The sequence below is a fragment of the Corythoichthys intestinalis genome, chromosome 14, assembly GCF_030265065.1.
Source record: "Corythoichthys intestinalis isolate RoL2023-P3 chromosome 14, ASM3026506v1, whole genome shotgun sequence".
Classification (NCBI taxonomy): Eukaryota; Metazoa; Chordata; class Actinopteri; order Syngnathiformes; family Syngnathidae; genus Corythoichthys; species Corythoichthys intestinalis.
This window is the reverse complement of record NC_080408.1, coordinates 38,266,611-38,291,944: the sequence shown is the minus strand read 5'-3', so window position 1 is coordinate 38,291,944 and position 25,334 is coordinate 38,266,611. Positions and strand designations below refer to the sequence as shown.

Sequence of the window (25,334 nt, the reverse complement as noted above, 5' to 3'; positions counted from 1 at the left end):
TTTTCGAAGCCAAAGCTGCTACTGACCTAAAATCAAAACAGGCACCTACCTTAGGCATATATGAGTTTCCATGAGCAGCGGCATCAAAAAATTCAAAGTTGTTCCCTTATATAATCCCGATAAATGATTTTTATATAAGTATAACAAAACTTAAAATGGCTATAAAATTCTCAGATTTTACACTACAGTAGATGCACAAAAATCACCAAATGCATACATAATCGCCTATATTTTCAGGATCAATAGCAATATTTAACATATATAGGTTTTTGCCCAAAATACCAACTTATTTTTTCTTTTATTTACTGCCTGTTTTTAACAGGTAATAAATCACTCAGTTTTCACATCAGAAACTTAATACTTCAGGAAAACATGCAGAATCAATTATAAATAATTTATAAATACATTATCAATAAATTCTATATACAATCACAACTTATTATAGAATAGAATAGCCCTTTATTGTCATTATACAGTTGTACAATGAAAATGCCTCGTTTCCTGCCATTCGGCCCTGAAGTCACATCCTTGGAGAAGTTCGCATCAAAACAGTTGAAGAGGGACCGCCAAGAACTCCAGCAGGTACTCTCGTGCTTCCTGCACATCAGTGAATCGACATTCCGAAAGGCGCTATGTGGGCAATGGGGAGAGATGGCCGCTTGAGGACCGTCCGGCCCGTCTTTAGCTCTCCCTTGTCCTCTTAAACATCTCCAGGCCGTGTCCCTGTGTTCCTGCTTGCTCGTGGTCATTGCGAGGAGCCTCAGCTCGGCGTCCGTGTTGGGATTAACGACCGCCATGATGAGCCCGACGCTCTGCTTCTCGATCGAAGAGCACACCAGCACCTTTTGGGTCAACTTGTAGCCAGGCTCTCAGGCTCCTAAAAACATGTTTGTTTTAGAAAGATAGGTGTTTTGATTAATCTTTTTTATAAAGGGAATCATGCTGGCGACTTCCTTCAGCCCCAGGACACCTGGGCAGCACCATACAGCCGTTGTTGTGGAAGCTGCCGTACATGTTCTTCCAAAGGTGCACGGGGTCAAAGTAGACGAAAATCTGCTTGCTGCCGTCGGCGTAGGAGTTGGTGTAAGACCAGGTGCGCTCGGGGAGCTCAAGGCTGGCGTAGTAGCCAGCATTGTTGGCGTGGCCGTCAAAGCTGACCGAGTGGAAACACAAACAAAGAGCTTTTTCCGCTGAAAATTCTTGTGAATAAATGCTTAAATCCCAGAATTAAAAAAAAAAAAAAAAAAACGGGCAGTTAGCGTTTTTTTTACATAAATATGACGAAAGTGCTGCTAGTTTAGTCACTGTGGTCGCCCCCTTTGTAACACAAAGAGCTTTTTGCATTGAAAATTCTTGTGAATAAATGCTTAAATCCCTTAATTCTTTATAGATATGGACGCAAAACAGTCTCGATTTTTGGTTAAAAGCAAAAAAAAAAAAAAAAAAAACAGGCAATTAGCAGTTTTTTTTACATAAATATGTCGAAGTAGGACGCCAATGCTGTAGTCCCTGTTTTCTCCCATTGATTTTTTTTTTCACAACGTTTCAAAATGCATGCATGGTACGAAAAATATAATAGTTACCTTGAATCCTCGAACAAATCCCTCCTGAGACAATCCTTCCTGTTTGTATGCGGTATAGCGTTCGTACTTTTTCAAAAATCCAATCTTGGGCTCGCAGCGTGTTCTGTCTTCGCCTGACTATTACTAAATAGAGCGGACTTTGGTACAGCCCCCTACGGTAAGGCATGACGCAAAGAATGACGAAGTGTCAGGTCAATAGATTCATGAAGTCTATCCTTAACAGAGTAATATCAAATAAGGGTAGTTTAGAAAACATAATGCTTAAAAGCATGAAAGGGGAAAGACATGCAAAAAGTATTTTGAGGCAATGAAAAGGAAATAAAAGACTCAATAAAAACACAAATAGTAAGTACTCACTGCTTTTAACCAATGTGCACATGTGTTGGACGTTTCGCCGCGTAAAAAGCCAAGGCAAGCAACGAAGTGATCGAGAATACAAACTGTCAAATGGCAGCAAGTCAATGTCTTGGCAACATGCCTAGGATCGGTTTAAAGACACTGCTGATTAGCTGGAATTGGATGCAGGTGCAACGTCTGGAACTCATCTCACAGTTCTGTAATAAAACAATGTGACCAGCAGCAGAATGTTGACAAATCGAGCCAGTCACCATACTAGCTTCGCTTGCTAGCAAGCACAGCTATTCGCCCAGTCTAGGCCAACTAAGTCATCACCCTGAGCGTCCATTGTGGGTATAAAACATGGCGCACTCCATAGGTCAAAACATGTACTAAACATTTTAGATTTTTAAATCGATGGTAATATTTTATGTGTTTCTAATAACATACTTTAGTAAAAGACAACAATTGTGGCTTATAAGAGCTTACAAGTCTTTAAGTCCAAGGTTCCCTTTAACCCACTGCCATTGACGGCAAAAGACGCACAATCTATTTCAACAGTTCAAATGGATTGAATATCTATTACCGTCATTGGCACCCAATTAAGCTAACGGTCATACAAGTTAACAAATAAGGCCCACCTCTTGTACATTTCTGAAACAAGTTCCAATGCAAATTCAAATGCCTTATTGTTAGCCTTTATACAAAATACCTGAATAGAAATGCTTAAAATCTTCGGCCAAATGTGACTAAAGGTGTTGTTTCAGTCCGAAAAGCATTTTCTACCGAAATAACATTACTGAAACCGGAAGTTGCGTCGCCGCAAGCAAATAGCTTGTGAGCATGCACTTCTCTTGCTATTAGAGGCAACATGTCCAGTTAATAAAGGTGTGTTGGCTTGGCGCAGCTACAAAGTATTTGCACTTACACTGGATTACATGTTTTCAAGAGAGAGTTTTGGCAGTTTAAAATACTGCAGAGAAGTACGACATTCACTTCCCACCAGTAGATCTTTTCTGTTCTTCCCACCTTTCGGCAGCTAACTAAAGAGATAAGCACCTCCAATGCATCTCCAATTTCAACGCTTACTTGTCGTCTTCCTAAGCATATAAATTAAGAAACCATGGAGTGAAAACAGTAAACATCACACATTGCACATGTTTATTCGAAACCTGTGTATTTTGTAACGACTTCACTTAACTCGCATTATAGAGAGTGATAGGGTGCTTTCACACTAGCATGACAATAAAGGGCTATTTTATCCTATTCTAAATGTGAATGTGCATCCGTGCATATAGGGCTATACAAATAAAATTGAATTGAATCCGAGCTCTAGTTTTGACCAAACAACCGAACTCTGGTCGGCTCTGATGCTACACTGTGCTAGGCTGTGACGGTACACCAAGGGCATCCTTGGAGGCGCAGCGCGGACGCTATTCAAAATCAACAATGGCAAGATGACAGACGATTAGCCATGGCAGATTTCATGCCTGTGTGACTTGGGGTACCACGCGATTCCCTTTCGTGGTTTAATTTTCCCTTATGCATTTTTATATTCTCCAGTTCGCTCGGCATTGAGTCGGGAGGGAGCGACCCTGCCGCTGGCGAAGCAGCGACTAGCTATGCTCTGCTATATATATTAGATTTTTATTTTTTTTAATTACAAATTTGCACACAAGCTTCTACTTCACAAAACAGTCAGTTGACAAAAAATATATCCATGTACACACATAGAGATGCACGGTTATATTATCATTGCAAAATAAAAGGCAGCAATAAAAAAAAGAAAGAAAGAAAATAGATGCAGTTTAACATGTCAAAATAATGCAATGCTACATTACGTGCAGCATCACAGCACCTTGCTGTGACGCTCCACGCCCCCTCCCCTTCCAGGAGGGAGATATTTCCTCTTCTATTCATCCAGTCAATGAGTGCGCCTTTCGTCCACGTGATGCTACTTGTAAGGTTCGATTGACGCAGTGTGAATGCGGAACTTTTTCAACAACTCATTTGCAAGGGTTGCTGCGAGGTAGGTCTCAAGCTGTACCCTCGTCTTCTTGGTCTAGCGTGAAAGCGCCCTTACTTGAATGGGGATGTAAAGAACCACCCATACATTGAGAGACAGTGCTGCAGCTCATGTTCTGTTTGAGCAGAGGAGCAGACATCAGTGTAATAAAGAAGAGAAGCAAGTTTTCATTTAAAAAAAAAAAAAAAAAAAAAAAAAAACTGCCACTTTACCTCTAGACGTAGAATTGACTTTTCTGCAAGTCATGGACACTCTACTTCATGAATGAAGGCTCCACCAATGCCCTGATGAGCAGTGTTGGGCACATTACTTTAATTCAATTCAATTCAAATTAAAAACGTATTTAGTTATAGTTACTCACTACTTCTTCCAAAAAGTAACTGAGTTAGTAACTGAATTACTCTATAGTAAAAGTAACTAGATACCAGGGAAAGTAACTATTTCCGTTACTTTAAAAAGTTGTTGTATGTCAAAGAATTTGAAATTTTCTGAGCAGTATTCGAGTCAGTTGAATAGTAAAGAACAGACAGGTAGTTGTGTTATAGAACCTTGTAATATTTATTGCACCTCACCAGCAACAGATTTATCCTACACTTGAAGTGCAACAAAAATAAACAGATTTGAATTGCTTATCACAGATGTCGACAAAAGCTTTGCCCCGGGGCATAAATTGCACTTTACATGCATGTTCTTTCCTTTAATTTCGACCAACTTGAAATAGTGTTCATATCTCCACCTCGTAAAGGACAAATTTTCCTCTGAATGCTCTGCAATCATATCCCTCTGCATCTGTTTTTCGTGTGTGTGTTTGCCGCACGCGCTGTTCCGGTTTGTGTGTGAAAATACCGTCTCTGATTGGCTTACCTTGACACATGACTCTAACCCTCAGCCAATCACAATCACTTCCATCGCATCTATCCAGGGGGTGCATTCAGGTAGCCTCGTCCCCCTACTCCTCCTGTCACCCTCAAAGCGTCTGCCGTCCTCTGCCGATGGAAGCAACATTCTTGCTGGCTGACAGTGGGGGATGGGAACGAGGCTAGGATTCAGGTGTAGCAAACACAGAAACGTTAGCAAGCTTTGGAAAGCATTGTCTAATAATGAGCAGGGACAAACAGCCTGGAGTCATAAGAAGTACGTGCGCAATTAGGCTCGAGCGTTTACGTCACGGAATGGGGAATCACGTGAGATTTGACAACAACGCAACCTGTTGGAAGCAGGTGTGGCTTGCCGGACATTAAACTTTAACTTGCCAGTTCGATAAAGAGACAAACTCGTTACTAAGGCGAAGAACCGATATGTGATCAAACTTAAGGACGTGAACAATGTTGACCCTTACGAGCAAGCCGAAGACAAATGGAGTAAAGATGTCGACGGGCTTCCACAATTACGCGAAATGGACATTCTGCTGTGTTTATTGTTTGGTGTATGTTACTAAACTCATCAGCGATTCCGAAATTACAAATCGCTACAAGCTACGAACAGTTTTGCTGCGGATGGGTGCAGGACCTGCACATTATGACCGTATCAAACGGCAACGCCATCGTTCTTGCAAAGGTAGGCTATGTGTGTTTACTATTTTCATTGCCATGAACCTGAACGCACCCCAAGTCTTGGATGACAAATAAACAGAGCAGAGTAGACTCGGTATGGCTGGTAGTTTTTTCCATTTATTCAGAGTAAGTAACGCACCGCTTTTGACCGTCAGTAACAGTAACGGCGTTGTAACAGCGGAAAAAATAATATGTTAGATTACCCCGTTACTGAAAAAATAACGCTGTTATGTAACGGTGTTATTTATAACGGCGTTATGTCCAACACTGCTGATGAGTACACAGAGCACTGACATTTTAACTGGGACTGACCCAAATACCCCTTTTCTTACCCTCAATACATGGGCTCAATACATGGGTTTACCACTTTGGGTGAAAACGTGCTCATTCATGTCAAACCTGCACGAATCAATGTAACATATAGCGTACGCTCTCTTTACTCTAACCCCACCCGCCAGTGCTTTCTGGTGTCAACCCACCATTAAGGCCTCTCCTCTCGTAAGTTAAATAAAGATGCTCAGCCAGGCTCGGATCAATTCTAGCGACCTGTAGTCGATTGTGCAAACGGAATCAGATAATTGAAGTCGGTGTGGAGCTAATTGGATTATTGCTTCTGCCACGGTGCCGCATTACGAGCATCCGTCATCCGTCTGTCATTTAACAGCCTTGTCACGGCAGCCGGGAGCCGCCATTGATTACGAACCGCGGCGATTGCTGTCAATTAGCAAGTCGTACAGTTAATTTCATGTGAGAGGGATGTGCTATGTGTCTGAATATGTTTTGATTTACAATATCAAACATTTCATTAAACCTGTGGTGGAATTTCTGAAATTTACCAGTAATTACTTGTGTAATGTCATGCATTGATAAAGAAAAAGATATAATTCCAATTAGAATTGTCTTCCCTGCACCTTGTGCTCATTTCACCAAGCTTCTATTCACTTTATGTTAATTAGGCCACTCTCTGCATTGACATAATTAGGTGATTACAAATCATTTGGCGACGAGCTGAAGCGTTTGTCGCACGTGCAGCCACATGACACAAATATACAGTACATTGTTAAGGAACAGGATGCGTTGTAATACATGCCATGTTCAGGCTCCTTGTATAGGGATCGTGGGTGTCATTCAGGTGTGTAAGAGGCTAGAATTTCTAGCCGGACCTCCCTGACATAAAGGTCACCACGGAGTCAGATTTTTTTGGTAAGTGTCAAACATCCTAAAACCACAAAAATGCAAAGAAATCTGCATTTGCCAGATATACCTATAAAACACAACATGTTTTACACATGCATTAGGCTACTGCATTATACTTACTTTAACAAGGCATACATGAGAAACTGATTTTCCTTCAAAATTCTATTTTTTAAATGATGTGCAAAATAACAATTTACAAAAACGCCATACAGTATCTCCTACTTTTTATTTTCCGTCACTTCCTCACATCTAAATGCAAAATCTCAATTTTAAATACGTAGGAACATAGGATGTACATTTAAAATTGAAGATCATGTAAATATTTATTTTTTTATATATACACTGTAAATAATGAGGATATAACTAACATACATTAACAAAAACAAGTACAAATGACTTCTATTATGCACAATAAAATGGAATATATTTTGTACATAATGCAAACATTGACTTTTTTATATTACAAGGAAATAAATAATTAGCCTAGGTGTGCTGACTGCTGCGAGTTATTAAAAAGTAATCGAACGATTCATATGGCTCCTTCTTTCTAAACAACCACCACAACAGTTGTGTCAACTCCTGGAAGCGGCGATATAGAAGCGCCAGTGTGGATGTACCCCGCCATACGCCTTAAATTGAAACGTGCAGCCTGTGTTAATATAAGGAGTAGATTAGTACGCCGGCCATGTGAGTGGCCAAAAAAGAGGCGAAATTACAAATAAAATGACAGTTGCCGAATGCAGGAGTGCTGCAGTAGATTTTGTTGTTACAAGGAAACACTACAAGGTATTTTTCACCTGGTTAGATTATAGTTGGAGTATTATGAGCTTACAGTGTATCACAAAAGTGAGTACACCCCTCGCATTTCTGCAGGTATTTAAGTATATCTTTTCATGGGACAACACTGACAAAGTGACACTTTGACATAATGAAAAGTAGTTGGTGTGCAGCTTATATAATAGAGTTCATTTATTTTCCCCTCAAAATAACTCAAAATATAGCCATTAACTCATTCGCTCCTAGCCATTTTCACCGGAGCAAGGCCCATCACTCCCGCCCGTTTTACTGGATTTTGCCTGAGTTTGAAGACCCACAGAAATGTCTGTTCTATTGCTATATAAACATGGAACCCACCAAAAGAAAGATTACTCTCTTTTCAACAGAAAAAAAGTTACTTCACATCTTTTTCCATTCATCAGAAATCATCATTAGAAAATAGCTTAGTTTGAGCAGTTTTCCAATTTCTGATGAAAAAACCGAGAAATTGAGCTTTTTGTGAAAGCATACATTTCAAACATAACTTTGACTTATACACAGCTATTTTTTTCTTTAGTTACATCCCAAACATCTGAATAATGTTTTCCTTTTACAAAATAAGATAAACAACAAGACAAGTAGAGGTTTTGATAGCAAAGTAACAATTTATTTACGCATAACTAACTGAAAGATGACGCTGTTCCGGCCGCGACAGACGGTTAAACTTTTCCCTCATCGCCGTCTGTCTCATAAAGATTTTTTTTTTTTTTTTTTTTGGTCTCTGCGGGCTCTGCTCGCGAGCAGCACGGACTCAAAGACATCGTCCGCTGCACTAGCGGTCCCGGTCGTTCTGCTCGGTTGTCCAGCGCCTGGCATCCCGGGCGTCCTACCGGTTGTTCTGCTCGGTTGTCCGCCACCTGGCATCCATTCGGTCGTCTTCCGCCGGCGCTTGGCCATGCAGCTTGACCATTCGTTGCCGTTGAATCGGGTTGCGTGCCTTACCAAATGCGCTACTGTCCTCCAGTGGCCAGTTTTTTTGCATTAAAATGGATTTTCAGCTTTGTGCTTTGGAGCTAAATTGAATCACGACAGAGATGTCATTTTGGGAAGAAAAAAAAAAACGTAAAAGACGTATAAATACGTCTTTGGGACACTGAAACAATTAAAAATAGAACGTATTTATATGTTTTTGGGAGCAAATAAGTTAATATCCAAACCCCTGGTAACAAAAGTGAGTACACCCCTTAGAAACTACGTACATCCCTAAATGTCCAAATTGAGTACTGATTGTCATTTTCCCTCCAAAATGTCATGTGACTCGTTAAAGGACTGCTGTAAGCATTGCTGCAGAGATTGAAGAGGTGGGGTGTCAGCCTGTTAGTGCTCAGACCATACACCGCACTCTACATCAAATTGGTGTGCATGACTGTCACCCCAGGAGGAAGCCTCTTCTAAAGACGGTACACAAGAAAGCCCGCCCGTCTCATCAGACCATAGGACATGGTTCCAGTAATCCATGTGCTTTGTTGACATGTCTTCAGCAAACTGTTTGCGAGCTTTCTTGTGTACCATCTTCAAAAGAGGCTTTTCATTGTGTCAAAGTGTCATTTTGTCATAGATGTCCCATGAAAAGATATACTTAAATATCTGCAGAAATGTGAGGGGTGTACTCACTTTTGTGATACACTGTATCATCCATGTCCCATGTAAACACAAGTAGTATGCAATTCTTTTTTTTTTATTGCAGATATTGATCAGAATAAAACTTTTAAAAAAACATGATTCCGTTTATTGTTTTATTTATAAGAATTGGTGCATGTGCAAAACAGGTATATAAATCACAATTTATAAAGTTCGTTAGAAAAACATTAACGAAGGTGGAGCATAACTGGAGCCTTCCATCATCAAAGTCATCCACAACTTTAAGCAGCATGTGTAAAAGGTTAATTGCACGTTGTCTCGATATATGTCAATCAACGTACAGTAAGTGTTGTTGTGGGCAGATCAAATTGTCTTCGCTTACCTAACAGCGTTTTCCACCTGCGAATGAACGAAAAACTTACATACGTACCACTTACATTTATGTATTAGGGTAAGAAGCTCTTATTTGACTTGTAGTAGATGAGTGTTTTCCATTTCTTTATTGTTGTATAACTACGGTTAGCGAAGTTAATGATGTTTCAGCTGTGATGCAAAACACATAATTGGGTAGTCAAATTGAACATAATTGCACTATCCGACACACAAACATTAGACGTACTGAGTACTACTAGCATAGTGTGTGTTGCAGCAACATGATCACACCGTATTTTTCGGACTATAAGTCGCAGTTTTTTTCTTAGTTCGGCTGGGGGTTCGACTTAGACTCTGGAGCGACTTATGTGTAAAATTATTAACACATTATGGAAAATGAATGAATGAATGAATGAATGAATTATATCATTTCAAATTGTATTTTGGTGTTCTAGAGTGACACTGATGGTTTGGTAAACTTGTTAGCACGTTCTTTATGCTATAGTTATTTGAATAACTCTTAATAGCTATCTTAACATACCGGCATCCTTCGCATTTTGTTGTTCACGCATCATATAACACTGTCATACTGTACACTTATTCAGCATGTTGCTCTCTCTTTTATTTTAAATTGCTTTTTAAGATGACATACTGTATTTGTTCTATGTGTTGGATTTTATCAAGTAAATTACCCCCAAAAATGCGACTCCGGTGCGACTCATGTTTTTTTTCCCTCTTCATTGCACATTTTTTGGATGGTACGACTTATACTCAGGTGCGACTTATAGTCCGAAAAATAGGTTAATTATAATAATAAATTATTTCGTCTCCTCCACAATTTGTTCTTCTTCAGCATTCTTTCCAGGGTCTGGAGGCTCATATTCATATTGTGAGATTCCTCTAAAGCAGTACTTCTCAAATAGTGGGGCGCGCCCCCCTGGGGGGGCGCAGAGCGATGCCAGGGGGGGCGCATGTGTCCTCGGGGAACATGCTTTTTTCTTTTTTTTTTTTTTTTTTTTTTTGCCGGACTGGAATAAAGTGTACTTGCACATCCACTCAGTGGGTGGCAGTGGCGCTCTCATTTTCAGAGTGCGTGCAGTATTTTTGAACTAAGGAAGAGCACTCAGCACACAGAAAACAGATATGAAGAGCAGTGCGCCGCTGCCGTTTTCGAAAGCCGTTTTCCGACGGGACTCACTCACGCAGCGACCCACTGTCTTGTCCGGTTCTCACGTCGCCGCCCGAGAAGTGCCATTTTCGGCTTGGGATCGTCACGACGACCGCCCTCACCTACGGTTCTACCTCGGCCGCCGAGAATGCGCTTTTTTCGTGCCGTTTGCCTTTTAGCTTTGACTTTTAATACAGTGGGGTGATGAGGAAAGACTACTGTTTACTGTGTCTGAAAATAATTATAGCGGAATGCCAGAAGCCAAATCAATTAAGACGCCACTTAAAGACATTCGAAACCCAATCTCATTGATAAGCCGCTTGATTGTTTTTCAGCGAAAACGTGCCGAATATTGCCAACAATAGTCCTGCTTTGTCAGTGTTATATCAGTAAACCAGTGAGCATTGTTAGCATGCTCATTGGAAAATGACTCCACACCATTGCAAAGGAGGTAATACTGAGTGTGAGCAGCAAAAATAAAAACTGTCCTTCTGTCCAAGGACACTCTTTTTTTCCTTTATTCATTTTTGTTTTTTCGGTCAAATTTTTTGGCATATTGTCCTCATGAGTAAATGTTTCTAATCAATTTGAATTTGTTATTATTTACGGATTTTATTACATTTTATTTTTCTGTATCAAATGGTCAAAAATACCTTGAGCAAATTTTTACAGTTTGTGACTATTTTTTTTTAATTCAGGCAAATTGATGCACGTCAAGTCTTCTCTGTTACAAACAAAACAATGTTAATAAAGTTATACTTTATTATAAGTTGATCTGTTACTTTTTTTCTTTATTAGAAAAAAAGGACACAATGTTAGGCAGATGCGTATTTATAATAGTAATTTTATAGACGAATAATACTATTTACAGTGGCGACGGAGAGTTGGGGGGGGCGCGAAACATTTACGTCTTGCTTGGGGGGGGCGTAACAGAAAATAATTGAGAAGCACTGCTCTAAAGCAACTATTTTTGGTCTTTTATTTCTTTACAAATTTAGAACAAGAGGATTCGTTTGAGTTCATCATCGTGTCTCTAACCGGTCAAACGTGGAACTTTGAGGCGTCCACGTATGAGGAGCGCGAGCTCTGGGTGACGGCTATTGAGAGTCAAATCTTCGCCAGCCTGCAGTCGTGTGAGAGCATCAAGAATAAGGTACTCAAGGTCCATTTTCCTTCTCCTTTTCTTGTTCATCCTCTTCCTTACACTGTCACACATGGGAGGCTAACAGACAGGTGCGCAACAGTCTTGTCTTTATTACAAGTGACAGGTATCGCAGACAGAAGCTGGCTCATGTCAGCACTCCTCCACCTTCATTTTTTTTTTCATCTGTGACTTCTTCCTGCTTTCCATTCCTTTTCTGCACAATTCTGCTTCATTTAGAAGTGTTGTCCTGATTAGTTCACCACGACTCAATCTGGTTCCCTCTTACAACGCAGTCTCGATTAGGCAGCCAGAGTGACGCCATGGCCATCCAGTCCATACGCAACGTTAGAGGCAACAGCTTCTGCGTTGACTGTGATGCAGCAAGTGAGTAAATTTGTTTAACACCAAAGCTCAGCTATACATTGACAATAATAGGTCGTTTCAGTGCCACTTATTCTGTTGGGGGATGTCTATTACAAAGAGCAGCGCGTTAACATTTCAAAATCACATTCCGGCCCGGTCTTCCATGCAGATCCTGACTGGGCTAGTCTGAATCTGGGGGCCCTGATGTGCATCGAGTGCTCAGGCATCCACAGAAACCTGGGCACCCACCTGTCTCGTGTACGCTCCTTGGACCTAGATGACTGGCCCGTGGAGCTCAGCATGGTGATGACGGCCATCGGTAACTCCATGGCCAACAGCATCTGGGAGGGTTCCCTGGAGGGCTACAGCAGGCCGGCCAGCGACAGCAGCAGGTAAGACGTAGTAAAAGTTGACGTCATGTTTGTGGCAGTATAAAACCAAGAGTTGTATTTGAAACATGACATTTTGGGGTTATAATTAACAGTATGTAAGTATGGGCTACTTCAATTTTGATCAATTCATTCATGACATTCATGACCGGCAAACCGGTCCTCGAGGGCCGCAGTGGGTCCTGGTCTTTGTTCCAACTGATTCAGCACAGACAGTTTAACCAATGAGGTTTCAGTGGAAACAAGAAGCACCTGACTGATTGCACTTGTAAGAAACCAGATTGCTGAAAGGCTGTCCTTACGATGGGTATGAACAAAAACCGGCACCCACTGTGGCCCTTTGTCGAATCGTTTGCCCACCCCGGGCTCTAATCTGTTTTCCTGATTTTTAAGTACATTTTTGTATCTTATGAATATTTAGTTTGTAATGATAGTTTTTTTCTTTTATTAAAAATCCCTATATTAATTTTGAAGTACCGTATTTTCCGCACTATAAGACACACCTAAAAGCCTTCAATTTTCTCAAGAGCCGGTAATGTGCCTTAAAATCCGATGCACCTTATATATGGATCAATATTAGTTAATTATGGGATGACATTCCATTTAAGGCAGCTTCATCTATTATGGATGCAAAATGCAACCCCAACTGTTACTACTACTGCGCCTTATAATGTGGTGCACCCTATATATGAAAACAGTTTTAAAATAGGCCAGTCATTGAAGGTGCGCTGTATGTGCCGATGCACCTTATAGTGCGGAAACTACAGTTCCACCGTAATTTTCGGACTATAAGCCGCACCTACCAAATTTTACAGGAAAATTTAAATTTATTTTTATACACTCACCTTCCACTTTAGAGGGCACACATTTTTATTGCTGGTTAATGCAAATTTCTTATCAGCCTATCACGTCGCAGAATCCTAATAAAATGTAAATCATACATAAATACCAAAAGAAAAACCATTTAAGTTGAACCATGTATTCTTGGTTTATTTACATTTCAAAAACCAGAAGCCATTCATTTACGAATGTGATTGCACTTTAGTTTACATACTTAAATGTTCAGATATTAAGATTTTAATGAGGCAGAATAACATGCTCTTTCTTTCAAATATATTGTTACAATCATTTGTTTCAGATGTAATGTAATTTTTTTTCTGTATAAAAAATAATTTGGTGTTCAAAAAGTCTTTTTTCAAACTTGAGTCTTGAAAAAGAGGGGGTCGTCTTATAATCAGGGCCGTCTTATATTCGGGCCAATACGGTAACTTCATATGTAGAGGTAACACTGTACTATAATTTTTATCTCTTTGTAAATATCTCCATGCGGCTCGTAGTCAGATGCAGTGTATCAAGATTTTACATAAATGTTGTTAAATTTGGGCTGTGCAGCTTATAGTCAGGTTTGCTTTATAGCGGGGAAATGATTGTAGTTTGTCACTTCTAGACATCCAATCCATTTAAACTGGGAGGGCTGGCAGCAAATGAACGAATGATCAGCACATTCATTCATTTGCTGCTCGCCCTCCCAGTTCAAAAAGATTAGACGTCCATCACCATCGATGACAGCCATTGAGTTAATAATAATTTTATCCTTTTTAATTCAGACCTTTTTAATATTTGAATGTTCAGCACATTCATTCATTTGCTGCTCGCCCTCCCAGTTCAAAAAGATTAGACGTCCATCACCATCAATGACAGCCATTGAGTTAATAATAATTTTTAATTCCTTTTTAATTCAGACCTTTTTAATATTTGAGTATTTTCACCCAAAATCTATAAAATCTATAAAAATCGAAATTTCAAGCAGGGAGCCACACGTAAAACGCTTTTACGTTTTCTGTCTTTCAAAATAACAGAAAAAAAACGTATTGCTCATTTTATGCCATTATCGCCTTATTTTCTCTTCATTTTCTAACCAACCATAATTCAAGCTGACTGTTACATCATTTAGCAGTTCCCTGCTAAATGTGTTGACTAGCTCCAAATCCATTAAGTTCCTCACTTGACATGTAAGTGTTAATCGGGGGGAAAAGATCTTGTGATGCCAAAAACAAAACAAAAAAATGCCGGCCCACCATATAACATATCCCTGCCTGCTCCTCTGTGAGGATTGTTTATCTCATGGTGACAGGTAAGCCCTGGCATCCCGGACTGACTAATGGCCCGCTGTGTGGCTGTGCAGGTAATTAAGCACACCATTATGGTTAAAGCCTAACCCCGAGAGCTGGACCCTCGGGCCCCGAGAAGCCCCCGTCACATATCCATCACTATGGCCAGGGTCATCGCTCTGTCTGTCACATCTGCCGTTGTCTTAAAAATTTTCCCTGCTGGCACTTTGGACTTAGTGAGAAAAGTGTACGCCGCACTTTCTTCGGCTTACTTTTAAATCATTGACTGTGGTAGACATCCAGTCCATTTGAACTGGGAGTGGCTTGGCACTGAAACATAATGGTTCACTGCTAGCTCTTCCAGTTAGGAGACACTGTTTTTGTTGTTTAGTGTTTTTTCGAAGGCAAAGACACTGGGCTGCCTTTTCCCTGTTGCCACTTCTCTACTGAATGATGGCCTACAGTTATTTATTGAATGCTTTCTGCTCCAAATTGCTCGCCCCATTCGTCCCGATGAAAGATTATTGATGTTGATTCCTCTCGCTACCGCTGTCACTCGTCCCGCGTGTCGCCTGGGGAAGGCAGGTCCTTCATTGTCTTTAAAAAGAGAGAGAAAAAAAACGATCTTATCCCGGAGCGGCATCTCCATTATTTTCCACTGTCAAACAATAAATCTCATTTGCAGCATAAGTAATCTTCAGAGCAGTTGTAAAATATCACATGGTTAGCGAGAAGCACTCCTGTCTCATCTCATGTTGCTTTATCACGAATGATGAATTATCAGTAACTTAATGGGATTCTTTCTCTTTTTCCACACCATAAATTCTCACCTGACTTGTTCTTCTTTTCGTCATTTTGATGATTTTTAATTGTGTCCCGCCGGTGACGTACGGCAGTTTTGTGGCGGCCTGCTCCCACTAAACATTAGTGACACCTCATCTAAACGACTCAGTAACTACTCCAGTATCAACCGCCTGTCTGATTGAATGTCTCCTGCAACACTAGTTTTACCCCCTGCTACTCTCCTTCTTCTTCTTTTTATATTTTGACGATTTAACATAAATGCGTTCATCCACAAGATGACTTCAGTTGAAAGAAAGCCAGTCATAGCCAGAAAGAAATTACTGCTGTACATCAGACTGATTGCCGCTATCGTAATGGGATGCCTGTTTATTTCCATTAACATGCTCGCTGTAACCAACCAAACTCACTAAACTACATCTGCACACTGTATACAACAAATTTCAATCATGGATGTATTTCCACTTTTAGAGACGGAACTCACATTGTATGATTTTTCAGTAATTTATTTGTAATTTCCGGGGGTTCATAAGTATATGTACCCCTGAGAAAATCCGTGCTAATATTTCGTGCAGAAGCCTTTGTTTACAATTACAGAGGTCAGACGCTTTCTGTAGTTCTTCACCAGGTTTTCACATATGGAAACAGGGATTTTGGCCCATTCGTCCACACAGATCTTCTCTAGCTCTGTCAGTTTTCTGGGCTGTTGTTGAGAAACACGAAGTTTCAGCTCCAGCCAAAGATTTTCTATTGGATTGAGGTCTGGAGACTGGCTAGGCATCTCCTGAACCTTGATATGCTTTTTACGCAGCCAGCTCTCTTGAGGTCATTGACCAGTTCCTGCCGTGTAGCTCTAGGCTAAGCCCTCGCTTTTCTCATCATGAGCCCCACGAGAAGAAATTTTACATGGATCCCCAGTCCGGGGTAGATTATCAGTCATGTTTAGCCTTTTCCATTTTCTAACAATTGCTGCAACTGTTGATTATTGCCCCATAGCCTTTCCCAGCTTTGTGGAGCTCAGCATTTTTTTCTCTGGTGTCTTTCGGAAGCCCTCCGTTCTTGCCCATTGTAGCAGTTGGATTATGACTGACTTTGGGATGCACAGGTGACAATATTGAGCTCAAACAGGCGGTGGGTGGGTGGTTACTCATGGGGTAAAGGTGGACTTTTTTTAGGTAGACTGCCAACTCTTTGGTACAAATACTACCCCAGTAAATTATGGTGCGTTCAGGAACAGCATGCAAAACACAACGCCATGTATTCATAATTTATTTGCTTTACTATGTGTAGTTGTTATATGTGTCATAACTATTTTTAATTGTACCTGCAGTGTTTATGAAGGATTTAGCGTAGGTTTATGGGCTGTGGAACGAATTAGTCGAATTATAATGTATTCATATGGGAAAATCCTGCTCGACATCCGACCATGTCGACTTACAAAACTTGTCCTGGAACAAATTAAATTCGTATGTATAGATACGATTGTACTTTTGAATGTTTTAACCATTTTGATTTCTAACTTTCTAACGAATAAATAAAAATACAGGACTGTTATATTAATGCTTACTTCTTTTTATTTATTTATTTATTTATTTATTTATTTATTATTTAATTTATTTACATGTGCTAATGAGTGCAACCTGTAGTGATCATACATTTTTGCCCACCGCACAAGTTCAAATGGATTGAACGAATATAGTTCCCAATGGCAGCCAAGGAGTTAAATGAAGTGTCAGGAATGCTACCCGACTGCTGATTGATAACCTTAAATGATTCTTTGAATACAAAAATATTATGTGGTGGTCTGGTGCAGTGACTGCATTCAGAAAATATTGGAAGGGAGTTGTTCTTTTCATTAGCATCTGACAGTCGTTGTGTTTTGCACGTCGCCTCTAATTGCTTGGCGAGTTTGCGATAGAAAACAGCACACACACAGGAAGAGAGACAGCAGTTCTCATTTGTGGGGAAGATGTCCCGGAGCGCGGGCCAACACGGACGGCTATCCCTCACCGGCGCAGGCCCCTCGCCGTCACCCTCTGTGGGCCGCGCGCCGCCCTCGGCCACGGCCAGGTAATAGCTCTGATGAGAACCCTCCACTTTGTTTCAGAAATAATTTGCCAGTCCTGCCGCCTGCAGGGCCTGTGCAGTAATAAAAATGAATCACATCGCTAACCTCTCCAAACTTGTGCTCCCCCTTCGCAACAGCAATTTAACCCCTTCTCCTCTGGCACCGCTTGTGCACATTAGTCCCTTAACAGAATAACTCGCAGGTTACAAAGTACTGGAGCTCCCAGAAGAGCTTTAGAATGGCCTCTAGCTCTCATGGAGAAAGTGTAATTAATTAAGAAAACTGAATGAGTGTGTCTTTCCCGCTCTCTCTCAGAGCCACAGGTCAGTAATTAGGACTGTGTGGGAGAACCACACACTAATTTCCTACATGGTTAGACTAGCACAGTAACCCTATGTTTAACCTCAAATATGTTCTTACTGGTCCGTATATTTGGGCTGCCACTGATGCGAAAGATGTCCAATTCATTTGGATGGTGTGTGATGTACTTGAAATGTCAACACAGCACACCATAAATTAGCGTATCTCTAGTGATAATGATAATTTCTGGGGGTGACATTGTTTAAACATGCGCCCAATGAGATACTTAGGTATTTGGCAGGCGTCAACCTCCCTTAATAGAATACTGATCACATAACTAGCGTGGCTGACTGATTTCTTTACCCATGTTTGACACCTATCCATATTTTTTTCATGCAGTGTAAAAATTCCAATTACATTTTTTTATATTTTCAAAACCAACCTGGGCTCATTCTTATTTGGACATAATTCAACGAGTGTACATCCGTACATATCTGACATAGTGTATATGTCATTAGCAAGTAAAAAAGACCACCAATATTCGACAAAACAAATAACCGACCCGAACTAACAATGGAGGATGAAGACAAGGGAAAAAAACTTTTCCTTCTTGCTACCACACATGAAGCCATCAGGTTAAGAAAAATGTTCGCTCTGGTTGAATAAAATCCTTAAAAGTTTGATAGCAAAGCCCTCACAAACCATACCATACCCAGACCATATTTAACTCGGTAAACAACGGAAGCCATCACGATGCGTCACTGTACCAGTGTTGTTTTTGTCAATATGACAATAACAAATATTTTTTCGCCGAGCAATTTTTTCCTGACGATGACGTGACAATGACGAGCTAAAAACGAGACTTAAGAGACTAAAAACACAATGAGACAAATGCCAGTTTTTGTCTGACGTGACGAAAATGCGGCATAGTTTCTGTCATATATTCACAATGCGTGACATTTTCATATTGTACGTGGAGCTCGTCAGCTTGCATCTTAGAAGTGTTTGGGTGGTGTCACTTATTTGATATGTGCAGTACCTCTCCAACACTCTGATCACCAGAGTTAAGGATGTATTTCAAGCTAGACTTTGCTCCATCTTGCTTGTTTGGAAACACATGGTAAGATTGGTTTTCTTATCTTAGCAAGAGAGAATGCAATGTTGCTTTGGCCTTGAAAGGTTGGTGGTGAGTGATCATCAAACACTAAATGTACCTCATCACGTTAGCATTGCATTCGCATTAGCATTAGCATCAACTGTAACGTGGCGAGAATCCTCTCAAACGCTCCAACAACTTTTATTTAGATACAGTTCATGGCTTCTAGATAGGTTTAATTAAAAATAATGTACTGCTTTTCCTGCTGACTGTGCATTATCATCACAAAGTTGGCATTGTCCTTGTAGTCACTACAATATGTCCTCTTCTATGTTCATTCGAAATTGTTGGAAACCTTTATTTTTTTGGGACTAAAACTTTTTAATTTTACGGACAAAAACATTTTGAGTAACCGTTTATTAAAACTTGATGGAATTTGTTGATTTCGTCAACCAAAAATAGACGAAGACGAATACATTTTTAAATGACTAAAATATGACTAAGACTAATAAGTATTTTCTCAACCAAGACAAAAATTAAAAGGGCTGCCCAAAACAACACTGCACTGTACGAATGCTGTCATGGCAGTATTGTTTTCGTCAACGATGACGATAATTAAAATATTTCGTCAACGAACATTTTTTTCATGATGATGACTTGACGACGACGAGCTAAAAACATGTCTTGGGAGACTAAAACATAACGAGACGGATGCCAGTTTTCGCATGACGAGACGAAATTAAAATTAGCCGTAGTTTGTGCCATAAGTTCACAATGTGTGACATTTTCTTATCATATGTGTCGTTAGCACACATCGTAGCAGCGTTTGGTCGTGTCACTCATGTGAATGTTCCACCCCACACACATGCTTACTCACCAGCTGGTGAGTAAGCATGTGTTTATTCCAGGCTCCTTTTGTGAAAAACATTAGTCAGGAGCTGCTTGGTAAGTTTTGTTTTCTTATATTTGCTAGAAATTCCATGTTGCCTTAGCCTTTAATGGTCTGTCCTGAGTGATCATCACACTCTAAATGCAACTTGTAGCATTAGCATAGCATTCTCATTCACATAGCTTTTGCATTAGCATTTAGCGTGATGAGTGTCTTCTAAAACTCTTGGAAATTTTTTACATACAGTTCGTGGCGTCCAGGTGAGTTTAATTAATTGTGTGTATTATCACCACGAAGATGATGATGTCCTTGTAGACTCTACAATTATGTGCTTATCTGTCAATGTTCATTCGAAATTGTTGGAAACCTTTTATTAATGTATTTATTTATTCACCGACTAAAACTTTTCAAATTTACAGACGAAAATATTTTGAGTAATTGTCGAATAAAACTACATTTTTAAACGAAATTTGAGTTTTCGTTGACTAAAACTCATGGGTGTAGGTTTAGTCTCAACATTAGTAGGGACGATATGGCATAACCTGCATGTACACTTTTTGCTGGGGACGGGACATTCTTAATGATCAACACAAAATAAATCTGTATTGACTTATACTACTTACTGTATATGTGTATTGGTTCAGCCTGCACAGTTCAATTCAAACCCTTGTTTTAAAAAATGACGAAATATTTTGAAAACTTCCAGGAAAAATGTCCAGATTTTATGAGCAAATTTAAATTGCATTATTTGAACATAAATTATATTAACATACACAATAAATACAATAAATACAAGCTTGTTAATCATCTCTTAATTATCCAGGATTGCAAAAAAATAAAATAAAATAAACATTTGTCTAAAGACCACTCCACATTGTCTAAATAAAGAAATTAAATATAACTGAAAAAACTTCTTTGTCAGGGAATATCAAAAAATAAATAAATAAAAATGGAGCCGTCCTTCAGGTAAAAAATGCTAATGATTTTGTCCACAAGCACAGCCAAACTCAACAGAAAAATGAAAGCTCCAGTTGGCTGCTTTAAGATCACATAAAGAAAATAAAAAGTAAAAAAGGGAAGAAGTGGGTAAAACTCGGTTCACGTCATTTCTCACAGTTTAATTAACGTTAACAGTAGAAAATACAAACAGGAGGACACTTCTCTCTAAGCAGTTACCTACTTGAGTTCCGCGGGTTTGCAAATTCACACAGTTTAATGTCATGCTAACTGATGCAGGTCGGATTTTTAGTAGCAAAATGTAATGGTGTGTTCCCCTTTTCTGCAACATTTATGTCTTTTTACATATCTTTCAGTGGCTGCTGCTGGCTGGAAAAAAAATGTGTATTATCCCTATTATCTAATGTCTGTTTGTGTGTGTGTGTGTGTGGGGGGGGGGGGGGGTCCAAGTCATCAGCCAATCAAATGTGTGTTTAGGAGGAAAAAAATGGACCGGCACATTTAGCAAGTGAAAAGAAGTACATGTAAGTCTCTGAACATAATGAAAATAATTCACCTAACAATGGTAGGGTCAGTTACAACAATTAAAACATGGAAAGACAATCTAAAAGACCTATATAACTGAAGCCACTATATAACGCAAATGAAGTTGCTTAAAAGTTGGTGGGGACAATTTGAGCACCCTGAAAAGTTTTAGTAGTGTTGTGTCCCTACCGTCCCTATGCAAAGACGAAGACGAACGCATTTTTAAATTCCTAAAATATGACTAAGACTAATAAGTATTTTTATCCAAAATACTAAGATGAAAATTAAAAGGGCTGCCAAAATCAACACTGCATCATTGGCCCATTTCGTTCACCTAAACATTTTTGCAACGTGTACAGCTACACAAAAAAATTCGAGAATAACAAAAAATCTGAATTTGGCATCAGTCCCTGTGCTTGGAATTTAACCTTAGAACGTCTTGTTGTGAGTCATGAGTGCACACACGTCTGGAAAGGAAAAACGAAAGAGCGAGCAGTTGTGAAAATATTGGCATTTTGTGTTTTTCCTAATGTGATTTTATATAGTGAAAGTTAGCTTCAAATGCATACTGGATGTGCCTTCTGTATAAATTGTTCTCTTTCCAAAATATGTGGAAAGTGCTGTTAGTTCTAAAAGCTTAGCAACAGTAACAAAGAGGGCGCTGCGGGTCTTAGCAAAAGGTGGATGTGGACATGTTGATGCACAAGAGAGGGCCATGTGTCGCGGTCCCCTCTCAGCTTTGTACGTGAGTCAAGGGTTGAACGGGGTTAACGGCGTGAGCATTTAAAGATCTTAAGCTGTGCTAGCACAAAAACACAGACACTTCATCATCGCGTCGTGTGACAAGCTCATTATTGTCACAGTATAGTCATCTCAGCTGTCTGCTCAAAGGATCTTGATAGCCGCCTGTCTATTTGACTTTGAAAAGGCACAGCAACTATTTGAATTTTGAGAAACAGGAAGATGGGCAAATGGTGCGCCTTTAAACGTCATTTACAAGACAACTGTCCAGTAAAACTGGACTTCTTTTGTGTTTTTGAATTTTGTTTACATGGATACAGTGGACTAAGCAGAAAAGTGGCGACTGCTGCACTTTTAAACGGTATTTATAAAACGACTTGTAAAACACATTTTCTTCTTTACATTCTTAAAAAGGGTTTTTTGAAAAAAAGTAGGAGGAGGGACAACTCCAAGTAATCCTAATCTATAAATATTGTATCTGCCATACCAACCGTTGAAGCTCTAATCTGCCTCTGGTCTTTGTTTAAGCCCGTGTCTGACTTTATTAGGGAAATGTTACCACAGTGGTTGGTGCCCCAACAGAAATGATGTGCCCTCTTCTCAAACGATTAAAAAGGAACTTAAGTGAAGCAAACTGTATCACTTGGTGGAAAAAGGGGAGGCATACATCAGGCCTTATTTAGCAGTTTTGGCTGCTGTGTTTACTGGATTGCTGGCCCTTAGCAACCTTTGATAGTTTGGGGCCCAGCTTTCATTGCCTTTCTTTTCTTCCCGTCGCTTCCCTCTCGGCCCCCAAGTCTCTCTCTTGTCCTTCTGTACCGTCCCTTTTCTCCCCTCCCCTCGGCTGGCCTGCATGGGAATGGAGCCCTGACGAGGTACCCGACTGTGAGCTCTGTTCAGGCTGCTGGATCCTCCTCAACAGCGGACAGTTTCTCCTCTTCAGTGCGTCTATTCGAAGCGCATGCAGTCAATCTGGACTCGTGGGCTCGAAGAGGAGGAGTCAAGGGAAAGCTTTGATTGTTGTTGGGAGGATGGACGTCCTCCTCTTCCGATGGCCCAATGCGGCATCTCAGTTTCCTTTCCTTTATATCCTCAATTGTCTTTTCAGGCTTGACTAATTGTCCTGGTTTGTCGCTCTTTATTTGAATCCGGTCATGTGTTCTTGACTCCGTGGGCCTGCGTTGAGGAGAATTATTCTGCCATTTGCCACTTAATTAAGTCAGGGTCAGGAGCCATAGCTGAACAGAGAGCTCTAATAAAATTATAAAAGAAGTCTCTCTACTGTTAAGGCAGCCCTTATCTAAGCGGGTTAAACGAAAGGGGACACCGTCTCTTCACAGGAATCCCATTTCCACTGGGGTCCCAGGAAGGTATTAGTGTTCTGATGTTTACCCCAGGACTTTTGTGGAGTTAAACTGAAATTACTCGGAAGGCTGGTGTAAACACAGCTTGTTCTTAAGCTGGATGCAACACTGGTATTTTTACTGGGAACTCGGTACCCCCCTCCATCCCCTGAGCAACAGCCAAATACGAAACAAGTATGCGATCAAGCCCAGAGAAATCAACGTATAAAAGTGACCACTAAGTCCAATTTCCTATATCTCCCCCCAGTCAGGAAAAAAAAAATCAGTCCCTTGAAGCCCCTCCCGTCCTTTTCTTTAACTCCAACCCTGTGCTGTCCTGTCACTTTGACATGCTAAATCTGCTTATTTTATTTTTTAGCCTCCTGCAGTGAGGAAGTGTCCTTTTCAAAGTGCTCCTCTTCCCCTCCCGACTGTCTGAACCCAACCACTGTTTAAATTGTTCTTGTATTTCAAACAAAAGACTGAAGCCGGGATTACCATTTCACTTCATTCTACATTCTAGCTTCCAAGTATTTTTTCCTAAACATAAAAATCCAGGATTATAAAAACAATTAATAAAATGCCACTTTTTTCCATTCACACAAAGCTGTCATTGAAACATGTACTTGCACATCATGCCACACTTCTTGTGTATTTTTTTAAAAAAAATTTTTTCTCAAAAGTTATACTTCCGCAGCGAGCTCTTCCTTTCCTTTGGCATTTCCCCTCAGCTTATTTAGTAAAAGTGTCCGCGGGGCTGCATTATGTGAGATCTTGACGTCCTCCTAATGGGTCTCACCAGCCTTTTTGTTTCACATCTAAGTGTTAACTTTCTGCCTCATTTAGCTTCTGCCCATTCACTGGGCCCGACACATTCGGACTCTCATTCAAACTTTGGAGCCCGCTGATTTACATTTTGCGCCCCATCCAAAGGGTTGTAAATCATACCGCGTTTTTAACTTAATTTGTCGGTAAAAGAATGACATTCACTCTCACCGGAAATAAGAGGGGAGGGCGGCTCGGCCCCTTCCTGCTCTAAGGCCAATTGATTTGCTAAAAGGCTTGTCCTCCACACATAGTAACTGACGAGGGATTGATGGTCTAACACCATAAAACCACGCAATTGCCGGCCATTAGGGTACTATTGTTGCACGCACAATACATCCACACCTAAGAAAAGGGCTCCTTATGGTTTAGTGAGGACAACGGCATTCTCCTGTGCATTTTCCCCTCAGTCGTGAAAAAATAAGCCATATGCTCATCAACGCTGTTTTAAGATGGTGGCTTTATGAGGTAGCTTTGTTTCGTTTTTGTGGTTCATCAATCTGCGCTTCGTCACTTCACATCAAGTGTTTTAGCACAGTGTTAGAATCGTTACTAGACCACCTCTCTTTCAGTGACGTGCGGTCAGGGGAGGCAGGTGAGGCAGAGCCTCACCTGTCATCATGACAAAAAAATAATTATAGCATCAAATTTATATTAATATTTGTCCATTGCTCTTAATGTATGACTCATTTCAAACATTTTTTTATAGTCAAAATCGCTGAATTTGCCCATTTCCTGTTCAAATAACGAAATGAAACGAGAGGTGCGGCAGCAACTAGTAAAGCCTCACCTCTGATTGCGCAATCCATAACAAACTGGGTTGATACATGGAATTGGAGCATGCTGGTTGCCGTACATCTGCATGTCGCCATTATAATGTTTCCAGATACGTTTATTTGACCTGATTTTCCACAGTCTGGCTAATGTCTTTAACCCTTAAAGTTTAATGTTTGTTAGCGACGTATTTAGTTTTGCTGATGGGAAATAAAACCGCAGTGAAAAGGCACAGGTTGCGGCAGATAGTACGCTGCCGCACAGAAAGGGGGCGAACGTGAGCCAACAGGTAATGGCGCCAGGCGAATCAAGTGCACTGCGGCGAGCCGTTTTGTATTGTTTACTACGTCGACATCGGACTCCCAAAATGGAAGAG

The 25,334-nt window shown here is 40.3% G+C and overlaps 1 protein-coding gene across 2 annotated transcripts in view; it reads left to right on the top strand.

Moving 5' to 3' along the window:
• agap3 (ArfGAP with GTPase domain, ankyrin repeat and PH domain 3) overlaps positions 1 to 25,334 on the top strand; it is a 346,315-nt gene that overhangs the window by 299,299 nt on the left and 21,682 nt on the right. For both annotated transcript variants that reach the window (XM_057856980.1, XM_057856979.1), the window contains exons 14-16: positions 11,631 to 11,785; positions 12,070 to 12,160; positions 12,309 to 12,531. In XM_057856980.1, coding sequence (XP_057712963.1) covers positions 11,631 to 11,785; positions 12,070 to 12,160; positions 12,309 to 12,531 — 469 coding nt within the window. The remainder of the gene's footprint in view (positions 1 to 11,630; positions 11,786 to 12,069; positions 12,161 to 12,308; positions 12,532 to 25,334) is intronic.